This window comes from Blennius ocellaris (genome assembly GCF_963422515.1).
Source record: "Blennius ocellaris genome assembly, contig: SCAFFOLD_173, whole genome shotgun sequence".
Classification (NCBI taxonomy): Eukaryota; Metazoa; Chordata; class Actinopteri; order Blenniiformes; family Blenniidae; genus Blennius; species Blennius ocellaris.
In genome coordinates this window covers 50,001-73,004 of record NW_027661953.1, presented here as the reverse complement: position 1 = coordinate 73,004, position 23,004 = coordinate 50,001, and the positions used below count along the sequence as shown (strand labels likewise).

Below are 23,004 nucleotides of genomic sequence, written 5' to 3'. Positions count from 1 at the left end.
GGAATAGACAGACAGGTGGAGGAATAGACAGACAGGTGGAGGGGAAAAGACAGGTGGAGGAATAGACAGACAGGTGGAGGGAGAGACAGACAGGTGGAGGGGAAAAGACAGGTGGAGGAATAGACAGACAGGTGGAGGGGAAAAGACAGGTGGAGGAATAGACAGACAGGTGGAGGGGAAAAGACAGGTGGAGGAATAGACAGACAGGTGGAGGGGAAAAGACAGGTGGAGGAATAGACAGACAGGTGGAGGGGAAAAGACAGGTGGAGGAATAGACAGACAGGTGGAGGGGAAAAGACAGGTGGAGGAATAGACAGACAGGTGGAGGGGGAAAGACAGGTGGAGGAATAGACAGACAGGTGGAGGGGAAAAGACAGGTGGAGGAATAGACAGACAGGTGGAGGGGGAAAGACAGGTGGAGGAATAGACAGACAGGTGGAGGGGAAAAGACAGGTGGAGGAATAGACAGACAGGTGGAGGGGGAAAGACAGGTGGAGGAATAGACAGACAGGTGGAGGGGGAAAGACAGGTGGAGGAATAGACAGACAGGTGGAGGGGGAAAGACAGGTGGAGGAATAGACAGACAGGTGGAGGGGGAAAGACAGGTGGAGGAATAGACAGACAGGTGGAGGGGAAAAGACAGGTGGAGGAATAGACAGACAGGTGGAGGGGAAAAGACAGGTGGAGGAATAGACAGACAGGTGGAGGGGGAAAGACAGGTGGAGGAATAGACAGACAGGTGGAGGGGGAAAGACAGGTGGAGGAATAGACAGACAGGTGGAGGGGAAAAGACAGGTGGAGGAATAGACAGACAGGTGGAGGGGGAAAGACAGGTGGAGGAATAGACAGACAGGTGGAGGGGGAAAGACAGGTGGAGGAATAGACAGACAGGTGGAGGGGGAAAGACAGGTGGAGGAATAGACAGACAGGTGGAGGGGAAAAGACAGGTGGAGGAATAGACAGACAGGTGGAGGGGGAAAGACAGGTGGAGGAATAGACAGACAGGTGGAGGGGGAAAGACAGGTGGAGGAATAGACAGACAGGTGGAGGGGGAAAGACAGGTGGAGGAATAGACAGACAGGTGGAGGGGAAAAGACAGGTGGAGGAATAGACAGACAGGTGGAGGGGGAAAGACAGGTGATCATAAATGGGTGAACTTACATGTAGTTTATCATTTATTGTGTCCTCACCTGTCTGTCTCTCCCTCCACCTGTCTGTCTCTCCCTCCACCTGTCTGTCTCTCCCTCCACCTGTCTGTCTCTCCCTCCACCTGTCTGTCTCTCCCTCCACCTGTCTGTCTCTTTGAGACTTCAGATGTTTTCCCTGCTTGTTTTTCCACGTTGTTTAACACTTTAACTGGATCAACAGATTATCACCACACACACACACACACACACACACACACACACACACACACACACACACACACACACACACACACACACACACACACACACACACACACACACACACACACACACACACACAGGGTCAAAGGTCAAACAGTCTTTAATCCAGAGAACAAGCTGGTTGGTCAGCTGACAGGAAGCAAGAAGCAAGCAGGGTCACATGATCCACACTGTTAACTGACCAATAGGAGAAGAGCGTGGTCGTCATGGCAACAGGCTTAAAGTGACAGAGTGAGTTTAACGTCTCACAGACGGCTAGCGTTCCTGATTCACATCAATGGGCTGCGTTAGCTTTGAGCTAACGCTAACATCTGATTGGCTCTCGTACTGATTGAAGGCGGCTCCTGATTGGCTCTTGGTTTTTGCATAGGAGACAATAGTGCAAGAAGAAAGGGAAACAGCAAAGCCTGCTGGGAGTTGCAGTCCTGCCAATGGGAGGAGGCTCCACCTGCAGGCAACCTCAGGTCATTACAACTCCACTGACACCAGGGTCTGCCTTGGTACTTTGACTCAAACATTCCAGGTGAGCTCCAGGTGGGTTCCAGGTCAGTCCCTGGTGGGGCAGGTGAGCTCCAGGTGGGGCAGGTGAGCTCCAGGTGAGCTCCAGGTGGGGCAGGTGAGTCCCAGGTGAGCTCCAGGTGGGGCAGGTGAGCTCCAGGTGGGTTCCAGGTGAGTTCCAGGTGGGGCAGGTGAGTTCCAGGTGGGGCAGGTGAGTCCCAGGTGAGCGCCAGGTGGGGCAGGTGAGCTCCAGGTGGGTTCCAGGTGAGTTCCAGGTGGGGCAGGTGAGTTCCAGGTGAGCTCCAGGTGGGGCAGGTGAGTCCCAGGTGAGCTCCAGGTGGGGCAGGTGAGCTCCAGGTGGGTTCCAGGTGAGTTCCAGGTGGGGCAGGTGAGTTCCAGGTGGGGCAGGTGAGTCCCAGGTGAGCGCCAGGTGAGTTCCAGGTGGGGCAGGTGAGTTCCAGGTGAGGCAGGTGAGCTCCAGGTGGGGCAGGTGAGTTCCAGGTGAGGCAGGTGAGTTCCAGGTGAGGCAGGTGAGCTCCAGGTGAGGCAGGTGAGCTCCAGGTGGGGCAGGTGAGTTCCAGGTGAGCTCCAGGTGAGTTCCAGGTGAGGCAGGTGAGCTCCAGGTGAGCTCCAGGTGAGTTCAAGGTGAGCTCCAACAGAACTGTGGTATTTGTGTTGTAACTAAAAAGACTTTTGGTTAGAAATTGCAGCGATGCTTTGACTGTCGTCATGGAAACACTTCCTAATAAGGAGTTGTCCCCTCCCACTCCAGCAGGTACTGCACGGCCCCCTGGGGAGTGACGCGGCGTGCCAGCACCTGGAAGCGCTCCCCATTGGTCAGTCGGCCCGCCACGCCGAAGTAGGAGGAGATGGAGGAGTGCAGGCAGGAGGAGTCAGTCAGCAGGGGGGCGGGGTCTTCTGGCGGGTAGGCGGGGTCTGGTCCGTCCTGGTCCTCCAGGACCTCAGGAGGCTCCTCCCCCACCTCGCTGCGATTGGACCAGTGGCTGTAACTGTTGCTAGGCAACTTCCTCTTCCTGCTGCCGACACTTCTGAGGAGACATGAGAGGAGGATGAGGAGGGAGGAAGAGGATGGAGGAGGAAGATGGAGGAGGACGGTACCTGAAGTGGTAGGAGGTGGAGGTGGAGGTGGAGGTGGAGGCGTCAGTAGAGTCCTGGTCGGTACTGATGGAGCGACTGGAGCTGCTGGACAAAGAACATTCATGTGTTCATATGAAGGTTCATGTGTTCATGTGAAGGTTCATGTGTTCATGTGTAGGTTCATGTGTTCATATGAAGGTTCATGTGTTCATGTGGAGGTTCATGTGTTCATGTGTAGGTTCATGTGTTCATATGAAGGTTCATGTGTTCATGTGGAGGTTCATGTGTTCATATGAAGGTTCATGTGTTCATATGAAGGTTCATGTGTTCATGTGGAGGTTCATGTGTTCATATGGAGGTTCATGTGTTCATGTGGAGGTTCATGTGTTCATGTGGAGGTTCATGTGTTCATATGAAGGTTCATGAGGAGGTTAATTTGTTCATATGAAGGTTCATGTGTTCATACGGAGGTTCGTGTGTTCATTTGAAGGTTCATGTGGAGGTTAATTTGTTCATATGAAGGTTCATGTGTTCATACGGAGGTTCGTGTGTTCATTTGAAGGTTCATGTGGAGGTTAATTTGTTCATATGAAGGTTCATGTGTTCATGTGGAGGTTCATGTATTCATATGAAGGTTCATGAGGAGGTTAATTTGTTCATATGAAGGTTCATGTGTTCATACGGAGGTTCGTGTGTTCATGTGAAGGTTCATGTGGAGGTTAATTTGTTCATATGAAGGTTCATGTGGAGGTTCATGTGTTCATATGAAGGTTCATGTGTTCATATGGAGGTTCATGTGTTCATATGAAGGTTCATTTGTTCATATGGAGGTTAATGTGGAGGTTAATTTGTTCATATGAAGGTTCATGTGTTCATATGGAGGTTCATGTGTTCATGTGAAGGTTCATGTGGAGGTTAATTTGTTCATATGAAGGTTCATGTGTTCATATGAAGGTTCATGTGGAGGTTCATGTGTTCATGTGAAGGTTCATGTGGAGGTTAATTTGTTCATATGAAGGTTCATGTGTTCATATGGAGGTTCATGTGTTCATATGAAGGTTCATGTGTTCATGTGGAGGTTCATGTGTTCATATGAAGGTTCATGTGGAGGTTCATTTGTTCATATGAAGGTTCACGTGTTCATGTGAAGGTTCATGTGTTCATATGGAGGTTAATTTGTTCATATGAAGGTTCAAGTGTTCATATGGAGGTTCATGTGGAGGTTAATTTGTTCATATGAAGGTTCATGTGTTCATATGAAGGTTCATGTGGAGGTTAATTTGTTCATATGAAGGTTCATGTGTTCATATGGAGGTTCATGTGTTGCTGTGGAGGTTCATGTGTTTATATGAAGGTTCATGTGAAGGTTCATGTGAAGGTTCATGTGTTCATATGAAGGTTCATGTGTTCATGTGAAGGTTCATGTGGAGGTTCATGTGTTTATATGAAGGTTCATGTGTTCATGTGAAGGTTCATGTGGAGGTTCATGTGTTCATGTGGAGGTTCATGTGTTTATATGAAGGTTCATGTGTTCACTGACCTCTTCAGGCTCTGCAGTTCATCCAGAGTGAAGTCAAAGATGTTGGCCATGTGGTGGTTGGAGGACCAACTGCAGGAGAGCTCGCTCTGGAACCAGAAGAAGAACCGTCAAACACCACAGAGGAAGAACCGCCAAACACCACAGAGGAAGAACAAACACCACAGAGGAAGAACAAACACCACAGAGGAAGAACAAACACCACAGAGGAAGAACCGTCAAACACCACAGAGGAAGAACCGCCAAACACCACAGAGGAAGAACAAACACCACAGAGGAAGAACAAACACCACAGAGGAAGAACCGTCAAACACCACAGAGGAAGAACCGCCAAACACCACAGAGGAAGAACCGCCAAACACCACAGAGGAAGAACAAACACCACAGAGGAAGAACCGTCAAACACCACAGAGGAAGAACAAACACCACAGAGGAAGAACCGTCAAACACCACAGAGGAAGAACCGCCAAACACCACAGAGGAAGAACCGCCAAACACCACAGAGGAAGAACAAACACCACAGAGGAAGAACCGCCAAACACCACAGAGGAAGAACCGCCAAACACCACAGAGGAAGAACAAACACCACAGAGGAAGAACCGCCAAACACCACAGAGGAAGAACCGCCAAACACCACAGAGGAAGAACCGCCAAACACCACAGAGGAAGAACCGCCAAACACCACAGAGGAAGAACAAACACCACAGAGGAAGAACAAACACCACAGAGGAAGAACCGTCAAACACCACAGAGGAAGAACAAACACCACAGAGGAAGAACAAACACCACAGAGGAAGAACCGCCAAACACCACAGAGGAAGAACAAACACCACAGAGGAAGAACAAACACCACAGAGGAAGAACCGCCAAACACCACAGAGGAAGAACAAACACCACAGAGGAAGAACAAACACCACAGAGGAAGAACAAACACCACAGAGGAAGAACCGCCAAACACCACAGTGGAAGAACAAACACCACAGAGGAAGAACCGCCAAACACCACAGAGGAAGAACCGCCAAACACCACAGAGGAAGAACCGCCAAACACCACAGAGGAAGAACCGCCAAACACCACAGTGGAAGAACAAACACCACAGAGGAAGAACAAACACCACAGAGGAAGAACAAACACCACAGAGGAAGAACAAACACCACAGAGGAAGAACCGCCAAACACCACAGAGGAAGAACCGCCAAACACCACAGAGGAAGAACCGCCAAACAACACAGAGGAAGAACAGCCAAACACCACAGAGGAAGAACCGCCAAACACCACAGAGGAAGAACAGCCAAACACCACAGAGGAAGAACAAACACCACAGAGGAAGAACAAACACCACAGAGGAAGAACAAACACCACAGAGGAAGAACAAACACCACAGAGGAAGAACCGCCAAACACCACAGAGGAAGAACAAACACCACAGAGGAAGAACAAACACCACAGAGGAAGAACCGCCAAACACCACAGAGGAAGAACAAACACCACAGAGGAAGAACCGCCAAACACCACAGAGGAAGAACAAACACCACAGAGGAAGAACAAACACCACAGAGGAAGAACAAACACCACAGAGGAAGAACAGCCAAACACCACAGAGGAAGAACAGCCAAACACCACAGAGGAAGAACCGCCAAACACCACAGAGGAAGAACAAACACCACAGAGGAAGAACAGCCAAACGCCACAGAGGAAGAACCGCCAAACACCACAGAGGAAGAACAAACACCACAGAGGAAGAACCGCCAAACACCACAGAGGAAGAACAAACACCACAGAGGAAGAACAGCCAAACACCACAGAGGAAGAACAGCCAAACACCACAGAGGAAGAACAGCCAAACACCACAGAGGAAGAACAAACACCACAGAGGAAGAACAAACACCACAGAGGAAGAACAGCCAAACACCACAGAGGAAGAACCGCCAAACACCACAGAGGAAGAACAGCCAAACACCACAGAGGAAGAACCGCCAAACACCACAGAGGAAGAACCGCCAAACACCACAGAGGAAGAACAAACACCACAGAGGAAGAACCGTCAAACACCACAGAGGAAGAACCGCCAAACACCACAGAGGAAGAACCGCCAAACACCACAGAGGAAGAACAAACACCACAGAGGAAGAACAAACACCACAGAGGAAGAACCGCCAAACACCACAGAGGAAGAACCGCCAAACACCACAGAGGAAGAACCGCCAAACACCACAGAGGAAGAACCGCCAAACACCACAGAGGAAGAACCGCCAAACACCACAGAGGAAGAACAAACACCACAGAGGAAGAACAAACACCACAGAGGAAGAACCGTCAAACACCACAGAGGAAGAACAAACACCACATAGGAAGAACAAACACCACAGAGGAAGAACCGCCAAACACCACAGAGGAAGAACAAACACCACAGAGGAAGAACAAACACCACAGAGGAAGAACAAACACCACAGAGGAAGAACCGCCAAACACCACAGTGGAAGAACAAACACCACAGAGGAAGAACAAACACCACAGAGGAAGAACCGCCAAACACCACAGTGGAAGAAGAAACACCACAGAGGAAGAACAAACACCACAGAGGAAGAACCGTCAAACACCACAGAGGAAGAACAAACACCACAGAGGAAGAACCGTCAAACACCACAGAGGAAGAACCGCCAAACACCACAGAGGAAGAACCGCCAAACACCACAGAGGAAGAACAAACACCACAGAGGAAGAACCGCCAAACACCACAGAGGAAGAACCGCCAAACACCACAGAGGAAGAACAAACACCACAGAGGAAGAACCGCCAAACACCACAGAGGAAGAACCGCCAAACACCACAGAGGAAGAACCGCCAAACACCACAGAGGAAGAACCGCCAAACACCACAGAGGAAGAACCGCCAAACACCACAGAGGAAGAACAAACACCACAGAGGAAGAACAAACACCACAGAGGAAGAACCGTCAAACACCACAGAGGAAGAACAAACACCACAGAGGAAGAACAAACACCACAGAGGAAGAACCGCCAAACACCACAGAGGAAGAACAAACACCACAGAGGAAGAACAAACACCACAGAGGAAGAACCGCCAAACACCACAGAGGAAGAACAAACACCACAGAGGAAGAACAAACACCACAGAGGAAGAACAAACACCACAGAGGAAGAACCGCCAAACACCACAGTGGAAGAACAAACACCACAGAGGAAGAACCGCCAAACACCACAGAGGAAGAACCGCCAAACACCACAGAGGAAGAACCGCCAAACACCACAGAGGAAGAACCGCCAAACACCACAGTGGAAGAACAAACACCACAGAGGAAGAACAAACACCACAGAGGAAGAACAAACACCACAGAGGAAGAACAAACACCACAGAGGAAGAACCGCCAAACACCACAGAGGAAGAACCGCCAAACACCACAGAGGAAGAACCGCCAAACAACACAGAGGAAGAACAGCCAAACACCACAGAGGAAGAACCGCCAAACACCACAGAGGAAGAACAGCCAAACACCACAGAGGAAGAACAAACACCACAGAGGAAGAACAAACACCACAGAGGAAGAACAAACACCACAGAGGAAGAACCGCCAAACACCACAGAGGAAGAACAAACACCACAGAGGAAGAACAAACACCACAGAGGAAGAACCGCCAAACACCACAGAGGAAGAACAAACACCACAGAGGAAGAACCGCCAAACACCACAGAGGAAGAACAAACACCACAGAGGAAGAACAAACACCACAGAGGAAGAACAAACACCACAGAGGAAGAACAGCCAAACACCACAGAGGAAGAACAGCCAAACACCACAGAGGAAGAACCGCCAAACACCACAGAGGAAGAACAAACACCACAGAGGAAGAACAGCCAAACGCCACAGAGGAAGAACCGCCAAACACCACAGAGGAAGAACAAACACCACAGAGGAAGAACCGCCAAACACCACAGAGGAAGAACAAACACCACAGAGGAAGAACAGCCAAACACCACAGAGGAAGAACAGCCAAACACCACAGAGGAAGAACAGCCAAACACCACAGAGGAAGAACAAACACCACAGAGGAAGAACAAACACCACAGAGGAAGAACAGCCAAACACCACAGAGGAAGAACCGCCAAACACCACAGAGGAAGAACAGCCAAACACCACAGAGGAAGAACCGCCAAACACCACAGAGGAAGAACCGCCAAACACCACAGAGGAAGAACAAACACCACAGAGGAAGAACCGTCAAACACCACAGAGGAAGAACCGCCAAACACCACAGAGGAAGAACCGCCAAACACCACAGAGGAAGAACAAACACCACAGAGGAAGAACAAACACCACAGAGGAAGAACCGCCAAACACCACAGAGGAAGAACCGCCAAACACCACAGAGGAAGAACCGCCAAACACCACAGAGGAAGAACCGCCAAACACCACAGAGGAAGAACCGCCAAACACCACAGAGGAAGAACAAACACCACAGAGGAAGAACAAACACCACAGAGGAAGAACCGTCAAACACCACAGAGGAAGAACAAACACCACATAGGAAGAACAAACACCACAGAGGAAGAACCGCCAAACACCACAGAGGAAGAACAAACACCACAGAGGAAGAACAAACACCACAGAGGAAGAACAAACACCACAGAGGAAGAACCGCCAAACACCACAGTGGAAGAACAAACACCACAGAGGAAGAACAAACACCACAGAGGAAGAACCGCCAAACACCACAGTGGAAGAAGAAACACCACAGAGGAAGAACCGCCAAACACCACAGAGGAAGAACCGCCAAACACCACAGAGGAAGAACCGCCAAACACCACAGAGGAAGAACAAACACCACAGAGGAAGAACCGCCAAACACCACAGAGGAAGAACCGCCAAACAACACAGAGGAAGAACAGCCAAACACCACAGAGGAAGAACAGCCAAACACCACAGAGGAAGAACAGCCAAACACCACAGAGGAAGAACAGCCAAACACCACAGAGGAAGAACAGCCAAACACCACAGAGGAAGAACAAACACCACAGAGGAAGAACAAACACCACAGAGGAAGAACAAACACCACAGAGGAAGAACAAACACCACAGAGGAAGAACCGCCAAACACCACAGAGGAAGAACAAACACCACAGAGGAAGAACCGCCAAACACCACAGAGGAAGAACAAACACCACAGAGGAAGAACCGCCAAACACCACAGAGGAAGAACAAACACCACAGAGGAAGAACCGCCAAACACCACAGAGGAAGAACAAACACCACAGAGGAAGAACCGCCAAACACCACAGAGGAAGAACAAACACCACAGAGGAAGAACAAACACCACAGAGGAAGAACCGCCAAACACCACAGAGGAAGAACAAACACCACAGAGGAAGAACAAACACCACAGAGGAAGAACAAACACCACAGAGGAAGAACCGCCAAACACCACAGAGGAAGAACAAACACCACAGAGGAAGAACCGCCAAACACCACAGAGGAAGAACCGCCAAACACCACAGAGGAAGAACAAACACCACAGAGGAAGAACAAACACCACAGAGGAAGAACAAACACCACAGAGGAAGAACAAACACCACAGAGGAAGAACAGCCAAACACCACAGAGGAAGAACAGCCAAACACCACAGAAGAAGAACAGCCAAACACCACAGAGGAAGAACCGCCAAACACCACAGAGGAAGAACAGCCAAACACCACAGAGGAAGAACAGCCAAACACCACAGAGGAAGAACAGCCAAACACCACAGAGGAAGAACAGCCAAACACCACAGAGGAAGAACAGCCAAACACCACAGAGGAAGAACCGTCAAACACCACAGAGGAAGAACAGCCAAACACCACAGAGGAAGAACCGCCAAACACCACAGTGGAAGAACAAACACCACAGAGGAAGAACAAACACCACAGAGGAAGAACCGCCAAACACCACAGAGGAAGAACAGCCAAACACCACAGAGGAAGAACCGCCAAACACCACAGAGGAAGAACAAACACCACAGAGGAAGAACAAACACCACAGAGGAAGAACCGCCAAACACCACAGAGGAAGAACCGCCAAACACCACAGTGGAAGAACAAACACCACAGAGGAAGAACCGCCAAACACCACAGTGGAAGAACAAACACCACAGAGGAAGAACCGCCAAACACCACAGAGGAAGAACCGCCAAACACCACAGAGGAAGAACAGCCAAACACCACAGAGGAAGAACAGCCAAACACCACAGAGGAAGAACAAACACCACAGAGGAAGAACAAACACCACAGAGGAAGAACAAACACCACAGAGGAAGAACAAACACCACAGAGGAAGAACAAACACCACAGAGGAAGAACAAACACCACAGAGGAAGAACAGCCAAACACCACAGAGGAAGAACAAACACCACAGAGGAAGAACAAACACCACAGAGGAAGAACAAACACCACAGAGGAAGAACCGCCAAACACCACAGAGGAAGAACCGCCAAACACCACAGAGGAAGAACCGCCAAACACCACAGAGGAAGAACCGCCAAACACCACAGAGGAAGAACAAACACCACAGAGGAAGAACAAACACCACAGAGGAAGAACAAACACCACAGAGGAAGAACCGCCAAACACCACAGAGGAAGAACAAACACCACAGAGGAAGAACAAACACCACAGAGGAAGAACAAACACCACAGAGGAAGAACAAACACCACAGAGGAAGAACAAACACCACAGAGGAAGAACCGCCAAACACCACAGAGGAAGAACCGCCAAACACCACAGAGGAAGAACAAACACCACAGAGGAAGAACAAACACCACAGAGGAAGAACAAACACCACAGAGGAAGAACAAACACCACAGAGGAAGAACAGCCAAACACCACAGAGGAAGAACCGCCAAACACCACAGAGGAAGAACAAACACCACAGAGGAAGAACAAACACCACAGAGGAAGAACCGCCAAACACCACAGAGGAAGAACAAACACCACAGAGGAAGAACAAACACCACAGAGGAAGAACCGCCAAACACCACAGAGGAAGAACCGCCAAACACCACAGAGGAAGAACCGCCAAACACCACAGAGGAAGAACCGCCAAACACCACAGAGGAAGAACCGCCAAACACCACAGAGGAAGAACAAACACCACAGAGGAAGAACAAACACCACAGAGGAAGAACAAACACCACAGAGGAAGAACCGCCAAACACCACAGAGGAAGAACCGCCAAACACCACAGAGGAGGAACAAACACCACAGAGGAAGAACAAACACCACAGAGGAAGAACAGCCAAACACCACAGAGGAAGAACAAACACCACAGAGGAAGAACAAACACCACAGAGGAAGAACAGCCAAACACCACAGAGGAAGAACAAACACCACAGAGGAAGAACAAACACCACAGAAGAAGAGTTACCGTGGGAATGGCGTCCTCCAGAAGCCACTTAGACCTCCTTCTCTTCTCAGCTGAGCTGCTGGAGACACACTCTGTTACAACTGTGTGTGTGTGTGTGTAAAAACTCTTCTGTGTGTGTGTGTGTGTGTGTGTAAAAACTCTTCTGTGTGTGTGTAAAAACTCTTCTGTGTGTGTGTGTGTGTAAAAACTCTTCTGTGTGTGTGTAAAAACTCTTCTGTGTGTGTAAAAACTCTTCTGTGTGTGTGTGTGTGTAAAAACTCTTCTGTGTGTGTGTGTGTGTAAAAACTCTTCTGTGTGTGTGTAAAAACTCTTCTGTGTGTGTAAAAACTCTTCTGTGTGTGTGTGTGTGTGTAAAAACTCTTCTGTGTGTGTGTAAAAACTCTTCTGTGTGTGTGTGTGTGTAAAAACTCTTCTGTGTGTGTAAAAACTCTTCTGTGTGTGTGTGTGTGTAAAAACTCTTCTGTGTGTGTGTAAAAACTCTTCTGTGTGTGTGTAAAAACTCTTCTGTGTGTGTAAAAACTCTTCTGTGTGTGTGTGTGTGTAAAAACTCTTCTGTGTGTGTGTGTGTGTAAAAACTCTTCTGTGTGTGTGTGTGTGTAAAAACTCTTCTGTGTGTGTAAAAACTCTTCTGTGTGTGTGTGTGTGTAAAAACTCTTCTGTGTGTTTGTGTGTAAAAACTCTTCTGTGTGTGTGTGTGTGTGTGTGTGTAAAAACTCTTCTGTGTGTGTGTGTAAAAACTATTCTGTGTGTGTAAAAACTCTTCTGTGTGTATGTGTGTGTAAAAACTCTTCTGTGTGTGTGTGTGTAAAAACTCTTCTGTGTGTGTGTGTGTGTGTAAAAACTCTTCTGTGTGTGTGTGTGTGTAAAAACTCTTCTGTGTGTGTGTGTGTGTGTGTAAAAACTCTTCTGTGTGTGTGTGTGTAAAAACTCTTCTGTGTGTGTGTGTGTGTGTGTAAAAACTCTTCTGTGTGTGTGTGTGTGTGTAAAAACTCTTCTGTGTGTGTGTGTGTGTAAAAACTCTTCTGTGTGTGTGTGTGTGTGTGTAAAAACTCTTCTGTGTGTGTGTGTGTGTGTGTAAAAACTCTTCTGTGTGTGTGTGTGTGTGTGTAAAAACTCTTCTGTGTGTGTGTGTGTGTGTGTAAAAACTCTTCTGTGTGTGTGTGTGTAAAAACTCTTCTGTGTGTGTGTGTGTGTGTGTGTAAAAACTCTTCTGTGTGTGTGTGTGTGTGTGTAAAAACTCTTCTGTGTGTGTGTGTGTGTGTGTAAAAACTCTTCTGTGTGTGTGTGTGTAAAAACTCTTCTGTGTGTGTGTGTGTGTGTGTGTGTGTAAAAACTCTTCTGTGTGTGTGTGTGTGTGTGTGTGTAAGTAGGGCTGTGCTGACACGATAACCTGATTGGCCCAAGTCGGGAGGTCCAGTGGTACCTGGCGGAAGGGTGACATCACCAGGTACCTGAATGAGGGGGCGGAGCCATCCTTCATCGTGTTGACCAGCTAGCATGTTGTGGTGGAAAGTAACTGTAACTTGTAACTTGAATGTTGTTGATTGTAGACAGGAAGTAAATCATTTGTGTTACTTTAGTTTGTGAGGCAAGTTCACTTCCTGTTTCCACCTGGTAACGGTGTCACTTCCTGTTTCTCAGGGTAACGGTGTCACATCTGGTTGTTGTCTGGTTGTCGTCCGCGTGTCATCTGGTTGTCGTCCGCGTGTCGTATGGTTGTCTTCCGCGTGTCGTCTGGTTGTCGTCCGCGTGTTGTCTGGTTGTCTTCCGCGTGTCGTATGGTTGTCGTCCGCGTGTCTTCCACGTGTCGTCTGGTTGTCGTCCGCGTGTCTTCCACGTGTCGTCTGGTTGTCGTCCGCGTGTCTTCCACGTGTCGTCTGGTTGTCGTCCGCGTGTCTTCCGCGTGTCGTCTGGTTGTCGTCCGCGTGTCTTCCGCGTGTCGTCTGCGTGTCGTCCGCGTGTTGTCTGGTTGTCGTCCGCGTGTTTTCCGCGTGTCGTCTGGTTGTCGTCCGCGTGTTTTCCGCGTGTCGTCTGGTTGTCGTCCGCGTGTTGTCTGGTTGTCGTCCGCGTGTCGTCTGGTTGTCGTCCGCGTGTTTTCCGCGTGTCTTCCGCGTGTCGTCTGCGTGTCATCCGGTTGTCGTCCGCGTGTCGTATGGTTGTCGTCCGCGTGTCGTCTGGTTGTCGTCCGCGTGTTGTCTGGTTGTCGTCCGCGTGTCGTCTGGTTGTCGTCCGCGTGTTGTCTGGTTGTCGTCCGCGTGTCGTCTGGTTGTCGTCCGCGTGTCGTCTGGTTGTCGTCCGCGTGTCGTCTGGTTGTCGTCCGCGTGTTGTCTGGTTGTCGTCCGCGTGTCGTCTGGTTGTCGTCCGCGTGTTGTCTGGTTGTCGTCCGCGTGTTTTCCGCGTGTCGTCTGGTTGTCGTCCGCGTGTCTTCCGCGTGTCGTCTGCGTGTCGTCCGCGTGTCGTCTAGTTGTCGTCCGCGTGTCGTCCGCGTGTTGTCTGGTTGTCGTCCGCGTGTTTTCCGCGTGTCGTCTGGTTGTCGTCCGCGTGTCTTCCGCGTGTCGTCTGGTTGTCGTCCGCGTGTTTTCCGCGTGTCGTCTGGTTGTCGTCCGCGTGTCTTCCGCGTGTCGTCTGGTTGTCGTCCGCGTGTTTTCCGCGTGTCGTCTGGTTGTCGTCCCGCGTGTTGTCTGGTTGTCGTCCGCGTGTCGTCTGGTTGTCGTCCGCGTGTTTTCCGCGTGTCGTCTGCGTGTCATCCGGTTGTCGTCCGCGTGTCATCCGGTTGTCGTCCGCGTGTCGTCTGGTTGTCGTCTGCGTGTCATCCGGTTGTCGTCCGCGTGTCATCCGGTTGTCGTCCGCGTGTCGTCTGGTTGTCGTCTGCGTGTCGTCTGGTTGTCGTCTGCAGGTGTAACCAGTCCCACCTGGTCCCGGTCTTCCGCCCCCCCTCCTGCTGGACTCGCTCTGGGAACAGTTTGGACGGAGGGTTGGGAGGAACTCTGGTCCTCAGACGGAAGATACACTTCCTCTTCTTGATCTCCTTCCCACACAGGAACCTGCACACACACACACACACACACACACACACACACACACACACACACACACACACACACACACACACACACACACACACACACACACACACACACACACACACACACACACACACACACAGAAGAGTTTTTACGCACACACACGAGTTTTTACACACACACACACACACACACACACACACACACACACACACACACACAGAAGAGTTTTTACGCACACACACACACACACACACAGAAGAGTTTTTACGCACACACACGAGTTTTTACACACACACACGAGTTTTTACACACACACACGAGTTTTTACACACACACACACACACACACACACACACACACACACACACACACACACACACACACACACACACACACACACACACAAACAGAAGAGTTTTTACACACACACACACGAGTTTTTACACACACACACACACACACACACACACACACACACACACACACACACACACACACACACACACACACACACACACACACACACACACACAAACAGAAGAGTTTTTACACACACACACGAGTTTTTACACACACACACACGAGTTTTTACACACACACACACGAGTTTTTACACACACACACACACACACACACACACACACACACACACACACACACACACACACACACACACACACACACACACACACACAAACAGAAGAGTTTTTACACACACACACGAGTTTTTACACACACACACGAGTTTTTACACACACACACGAGTTTTTACACACACACACGAGTTTTTACACACACAGAAGAGTTTTTACGCACACACACACACACACACACACACACACACACACACACACACACACACACACACACAAGAGTTTTTACGCACACACACACACACACACACACACAGAAGAGTTTTTACGCACACACACACACACACAAACACACACACAGAAGAGTTTTTACACACACACACACGAGTTTTTCACACACACACACACACACACAAACAGAAGAGTTTTTACACACACACACGAGTTTTTACACACACACACGAGTTTTTACACACACACACACACACACACACACACACACACACACACACACACACACACACACACACACACACACACACACACACACACACACACACACACACACACACACACAGAAGAGTTTTTACACACACACACGAGTTTTTACACACACACACACACACACACACACACACACACACACACACACACACACACACACACACACACACACACACACACACACACACACACACACACACACACACAAACAGAAGAGTTTTTACACACACACACGAGTTTTTACACACACGAGTTTTTACACACACACACACACACACACACACACACACACACACACACACACACACAAACAGAAGAGTTTTTACACACACACACGAGTTTTTACACACACACACACACACACACACACACACACACACACACACACACACACACACACACACACACACACACACACAAACAGAAGAGTTTTTACACACACACACGAGTTTTTACACACACACACGAGTTTTTACACACACACACACACACACACACACACACACACACACACACACACACACGAGTTTTTACACACACACACGAGTTTTTACACACACACACGAGTTTTTACACACACACACACACACACACACACACACACACAAACAGAAGAGTTTTTACACACACACACACACGAGTTTTTACACACACACACACGAGTTTTTACACACACACACGAGTTTTTACACACACACACACACACACACACACACACACACACACACACACACACACACACACACACACACACACACACAAACAGAAGAGTTTTTACACACACACACGAGTTTTTACACACACACACACACACACACACACACACACACACACACACACACACACACACACACACACACACACACACACACACACACACACACACACACAAACAGAAGAGTTTTTACACACACACACACGAGTTTTTACACACACACACGAGTTTTTACACACACACACACACACACACACACACACACAGAAGAGTTTTTACACACACACACGAGTTTTTACACACACACACGAGTTTTTACACACACACACACACACACACACACACACACACACACACAAACAGAAGAGTTTTTACACACACACACACGAGTTTTTACACACACACACACGAGTTTTTACACACACACACGAGTTTTTACACACACACACACACACACACACACACACACACACACACACACACACACACAAACAGAAGAGTTTTTACACACACACACGAGTTTTTACACACACACACACGAGTTTTTACACACACACACACACACACACACACACACACACACACACACACACACACACAAACAGAAGAGTTTTTACACACACACACACGAGTTTTTACACACACACACGAGTTTTTACACACACACACACACACACACACACACACACACACACACACACACACACACACACACACAGAAGAGTTTTTACACACACACACGAGTTTTTACACACACACACGAGTTTTTACACACACACACGAGTTTTTACACACACACACACACACACACACACACACACACACACACACACACACAAACAGAAGAGTTTTTCACACACACACACGAGTTTTTACACACACACACACGAGTTTTTACACACACACACGAGTTTTTTACACACACACACACACACACACACACACACACACAAACAGAAGAGTTTTTACACACACACACGAGTTTTTACACACACACACACACACACACACACACACACACACACACACACACACACACACACACACACACACACACACACACACACACACAAACAGAAGAGTTTTTACACACACACACGAGTTTTTACACACACACACGAGTTTTTACACACACACACACACACACACACACACACACACACACACACACACACACACACACAGAAGAGTTTTTACACACACACACGAGTTTTTACACACACACACGAGTTTTTACACACACACACGAGTTTTTACACACACACACACACACACACACACACACACACACACACACACACAAACAGAAGAGTTTTTACACACACACACACGAGTTTTTACACACACACACACGAGTTTTTACACACACACACGAGTTTTTACACACACACACGAGTTTTTACACACACACACACACACACACACACACACACACACACACACACACACACACACAAACAGAAGAGTTTTTACACACACACACGAGTTTTTACACACACACACACGAGTTTTTACACACACACACACGAGTTTTTACACACACACACACACACACACACACACACACACACACACACACACACACACACACACACACACACACACACACACACACACACACACACACACACACACACACACACACACACACACACACACACACACTCACTTGCTCTTGTACTTGTTGAGGGCGTCCAGCAGGTGTTGTCCTCTGTCTGCAGCAGGAGTGTTGGACAGCTGGACGGACAGACAGACAGACAGACAGACAGACAGACAGACAGACAGACAGACAGACAGACAGTTAAAACCCAGGTGCAGCTCAAAGGTCCCGGTCCGGTCCAGCTGGTCCAGGTGGACCGGGTCCACTCACCTTCCCCAGCTGCAGGTGGTCCCAGTTGGAGGACACGAAGTCCAGGATCTCGTCCAGCTCGAAGTACTTCTTCTTGCTGCTGATGGACAGGTTGTAGAGGACCAGCTGGACCAGGTCCACCCAGCGCAGGGACAGACGGCGGACCAGCTCTGGACCCTTGGTGCAGACCGAGCAGGCAAACAGGTAGAACCTGGGGGGAGGGGAGGAGTCAGGAGGGGAGGGGTCAGGAGGGGAGGAGTCAGGAGGGGAGGGGTCAGGAGGGGAGGAGTCAGGAGGGGAGGGGTCAGGAGGGGGAGGAGTCAGGAGATCTCATGTGGGAGGAGTCAGGGGGAGGAGGAGGAGTCAGAGGACAGTCAGAGGACAGACAGAGGACAGTCAGAGGACAGTCAGAGGACAGTCAGAGGGCAGTCAGAGGACAGACAGAGGACAGTCAGAGGACAGTCAGAGGGCAGTCAGAGGACAGTCAGAGGACAGACAGAGGACAGACAGATGACAGACAGAGGGCAGTCAGAGGACAGACAGAGGACAGTCAGAGGGCAGTCAGAGGACAGACAGAGGACAGTCAGAGGACAGTCAGAGGACAGTCAGAGGGCAGTCAGAGGACAGACAGAGGGCAGTCAGAGGGCAGTCAGAGGACAGTCAGAGGACAGACAGATGACAGACAGAGGGCAGTCAGAGGACAGTCAGAGGACAGACAGAGGGCAGTCAGAGGACAGACAGATGACAGACAGAGGGCAGTCAGAGGGCAGTCAGAGGGCAGTCAGAGGACAGACAGAGGACAGACAGAGGGCAGTCAGAGGACAGTCAGAGGACAGACAGAGGGCAGTCAGAGGACAGTCAGAGGACAGACAGAGGACAGACAGAGGGCAGTCAGAGGACAGACAGAGGACAGACAGAGGGCAGTCAGAGGACAGACAGAGGACAGTCAGAGGACAGTCAGAGGACAGACAGGGGGACGAGGACAGACAGAGGACAGGCAGAGGACAGACAGAGGACGAGGACAGACAGAGGGCAGTCAGAGGACAGGCAGAGGACAGACAGAGGACAGGCAGAGGACAGACAGAGGACAGTCAGAGGACAGGCAGAGGACAGACAGAGGGCAGTCAGAGGACAGACAGAGGACAGTCAGAGGACAGACGGAGGACAGTCAGAGGACAGACAGATGCCAGGCAGAGGACAGACAGAGGACAGACAGATGACAGGCAGAGGACAGACAGAGGGCAGTCAGAGGACAGACAGAGGACAGTCAGAGGACAGACAGAGGACAGACAGAGGACAGACAGAGGACAGTCAGAGGACAGACAGATGACAGACAGATGACAGTCAGAGGACAGACAGATGACAGACAGAGGACAGACAGAGGACAGACAGAGGACAGACAGAGGGCAGTCAGAGGACAGTCAGAGGACAGTCAGAGGGCAGTCAGAGGACAGACAGAGGACAGTCAGAGGACAGACAGAGGGCAGTCAGAGGACAGACAGAGGACAGACAGAGGACAGACAGATGACAGACAGATGACAGTCAGAGGGCAGTCAGAGGACAGACAGAGGACAGACAGAGGACAGTCAGAGGACAGACAGATGACAGGCAGAGGACAGACAGATGACAGTCAGAGGACAGACAGAGGACAGACAGATGACAGACAGAGGACAGGCAGATTACAGTCAGAGGACAGTCAGAGGACAGACAGAGGGCAGTCAGAGGACAGACAGAGGACAGTCAAAGGACAGTCAGAGGACAGACAGAGGACAGACAGAGGACAGACAGAGGACAGACAGAGGGCAGGCAGAGGACAGACAGATGACAGACAGATGACAGTCAGAGGGCAGTCAGAGGACAGACAGAGGGCAGTCAGAGGACAGACAGAGGGCAGTCAGAGGGCAGTCAGAGGACAGACAGAGGGCAGGCAGAGGACAGACAGATGACAGACAGATGACAGTCAGAGGGCAGTCAGAGGACAGACAGAGGGCAGTCAGAGGACAGACAGATGACAGACAGAGGACAGACAGAGGACAGACAGAGGACAGACAGAGGGCAGTCAGAGGACAGTCAGAGGACAGTCAGAGGGCAGTCAGAGGACAGACAGAGGACAGTCAGAGGACAGACAGATGACAGGCAGAGGACAGACAGATGACAGTCAGAGGACAGACAGAGGACAGACAGATGACAGACAGAGGACAGGCAGATTACAGTCAGAGGACAGTCAGAGGACAGACAGAGGGCAGTCAGAGGACAGACAGAGGACAGTCAAAGGACAGTCAGAGGACAGACAGAGGACAGACAGAGGACAGACAGAGGACAGACAGAGGGCAGGCAGAGGACAGACAGATGACAGACAGATGACAGACAGATGACAGACAGATGACAGTCAGAGGGCAGTCAGAGGACAGACAGAGGGCAGTCAGAGGACAGACAGATGACAGACAGAGGACAGTCAGAGGACAGACAGAGGACAGTCAGAGGACAGACAGAGGACAGTCAGAGGACAGACAGATGACAGACAGAGGGCAGTCAGAGGACAGACAGAGGACAGTCAGAGGACAGTCAGAGGACAGACAGAGGACAGTCAGAGGACAGACCTGTCCCCCAGCATCATGGGCTCCTGCAGACACTGAGAACAGGCCTGATGGAACCACTGGAGACACTTGAAGCACTGGAGCATCCTGAGGAACCACCTGGACACACACACACACACACACACACACACACACACACACACACACACACACACACACACACACACACACACACACACACACACACACACACACACACACACACACACACACACACACACACACACACACACACACACACACAGTTATCACACAGAAAGAGCAGTTCCCCAGGAGGACCCAGACGGACCCAGGAGGACCCAGACAGACCCAGGAGGACCCAGACAGACCCAGGAGGACCCATGAGGACCCATGAGGACCCAGACAGACCCAGACGGACCCAGACAGACCCAGACGGACCCAGACAGACCCAGGAGGACCCAGGAGGACCCCGGACAGACTCACTCTCCAGGTCCTCCACAGTAACAGTAACACTGCTGCTGATTGGTCCGATGCTGAGAGTCCCAGTCCAGAGAGTCCAGGTGGTACGGGAGGACCTGCTTCATCACCGAGAGACACTTGGCCACCGGGCCCTTCTTCAGGGCCCCGCCCCTCTGGGGGACACAGGGAGACAGGTGAGGGACAGACTCACAGGTGAGGGACAGGTGAGGGACAGACACACAGGTGAGAGACAGACACACAGGTGAGGGACAGACACACAGGTGAGAGACAGACACACAGGTGAGGGACAGACACACAGGTGAGGGACAGACACACAGGTGAGGGACAGACACACAGGTGAGGGACAGACACACAGGTGAGAGACAGACACACAGGTGAGGGACAGACACAGGTGAGGGACAGACACACAGGTGAGGGACAGGTGAGGGACAGACTCACAGGTGAGGGACAGGTGAGGGACAGACACACAGGTGAGGGACAGACACAGGTGAGGGACTGACACACAGGTGAGGGACAGACACACAGGTGAGAGACAGACACAGGTGAGGGACAGACACACAGGTTAGGGACAGACACACAGGTGAGAGACAGACACACAGGTGAGGGACAGACACACAGATGAGGGACAGACACACAGGTGAGGGACAGACACAGATGAGGGACAGACACACAGGTTAGGGACAGACACACAGGTGAGAGACAGACACACAGGTGAGGGACAGACACACAGATGAGGGACAGACACACAGGTGAGGGACAGACACACAGGTGAGAGACAGACACACACAGGTGAGGGACAGACACACAGGTGAGGGACAGACACAGGTGAGGGACAGACACACAGGTGAGAGACAGACACACAGATGAGGACAGACACACAGGTGAGAGACAGACACACAGGTGAGGGACAGACACACAGATGAGGGACAGACACACAGGTGAGAGACAGACACACAGGTGAGGGACAGACACAGGTGAGGGACAGACACAGGTGAGGGACAGACACACAGGTGAGGGACAGACACACAGGTGAGGGACAGACACAGGTGAGGGACAGACACACAGGTGAGGGACAGACACACAGGTGAGAGACAGACACACAGGTGAGGGACAGACACACAGGTGAGGGACAGACACAGGTGAGGGACAGACACACAGGTGAGAGACAGACACACAGATGAGGGACAGACACACAGGTGAGAGACAGACACACAGATGAGAGACAGACACACAGGTGAGGGACAGACACACAGGTGAGGGACAGACACACAGATGAGGGACAGACACACAGGTGAGAGACAGACACACAGATGAGGGACAGACACA

At 50.3% G+C, this 23,004-nt stretch overlaps 1 protein-coding gene across 1 annotated transcript in view; it reads right to left on the bottom strand.

Annotated features, from left to right (window-relative positions):
• Nucleotides 1–2,478: 2,478 nt before the first annotated feature.
• phf19 (PHD finger protein 19) overlaps nucleotides 2,479–23,004 on the bottom strand; it is a 24,119-nt gene continuing 3,593 nt past the window's right edge. Inside the window, exons 6-14 of the mRNA XM_080521994.1 lie at nucleotides 21,682–21,830; nucleotides 21,241–21,336; nucleotides 18,662–18,851; nucleotides 18,461–18,528; nucleotides 14,866–14,997; nucleotides 11,954–12,008; nucleotides 4,546–4,631; nucleotides 3,027–3,110; nucleotides 2,479–2,956 (exon numbers count right to left, since the gene is read on the bottom strand). Of these exons, the coding sequence (XP_080378120.1) occupies nucleotides 2,650–2,956; nucleotides 3,027–3,110; nucleotides 4,546–4,631; nucleotides 11,954–12,008; nucleotides 14,866–14,997; nucleotides 18,461–18,528; nucleotides 18,662–18,851; nucleotides 21,241–21,336; nucleotides 21,682–21,830 (1,167 nt within the window). The 3' untranslated portion in view covers nucleotides 2,479–2,649. The remainder of the gene's footprint in view (nucleotides 2,957–3,026; nucleotides 3,111–4,545; nucleotides 4,632–11,953; nucleotides 12,009–14,865; nucleotides 14,998–18,460; nucleotides 18,529–18,661; nucleotides 18,852–21,240; nucleotides 21,337–21,681; nucleotides 21,831–23,004) is intronic.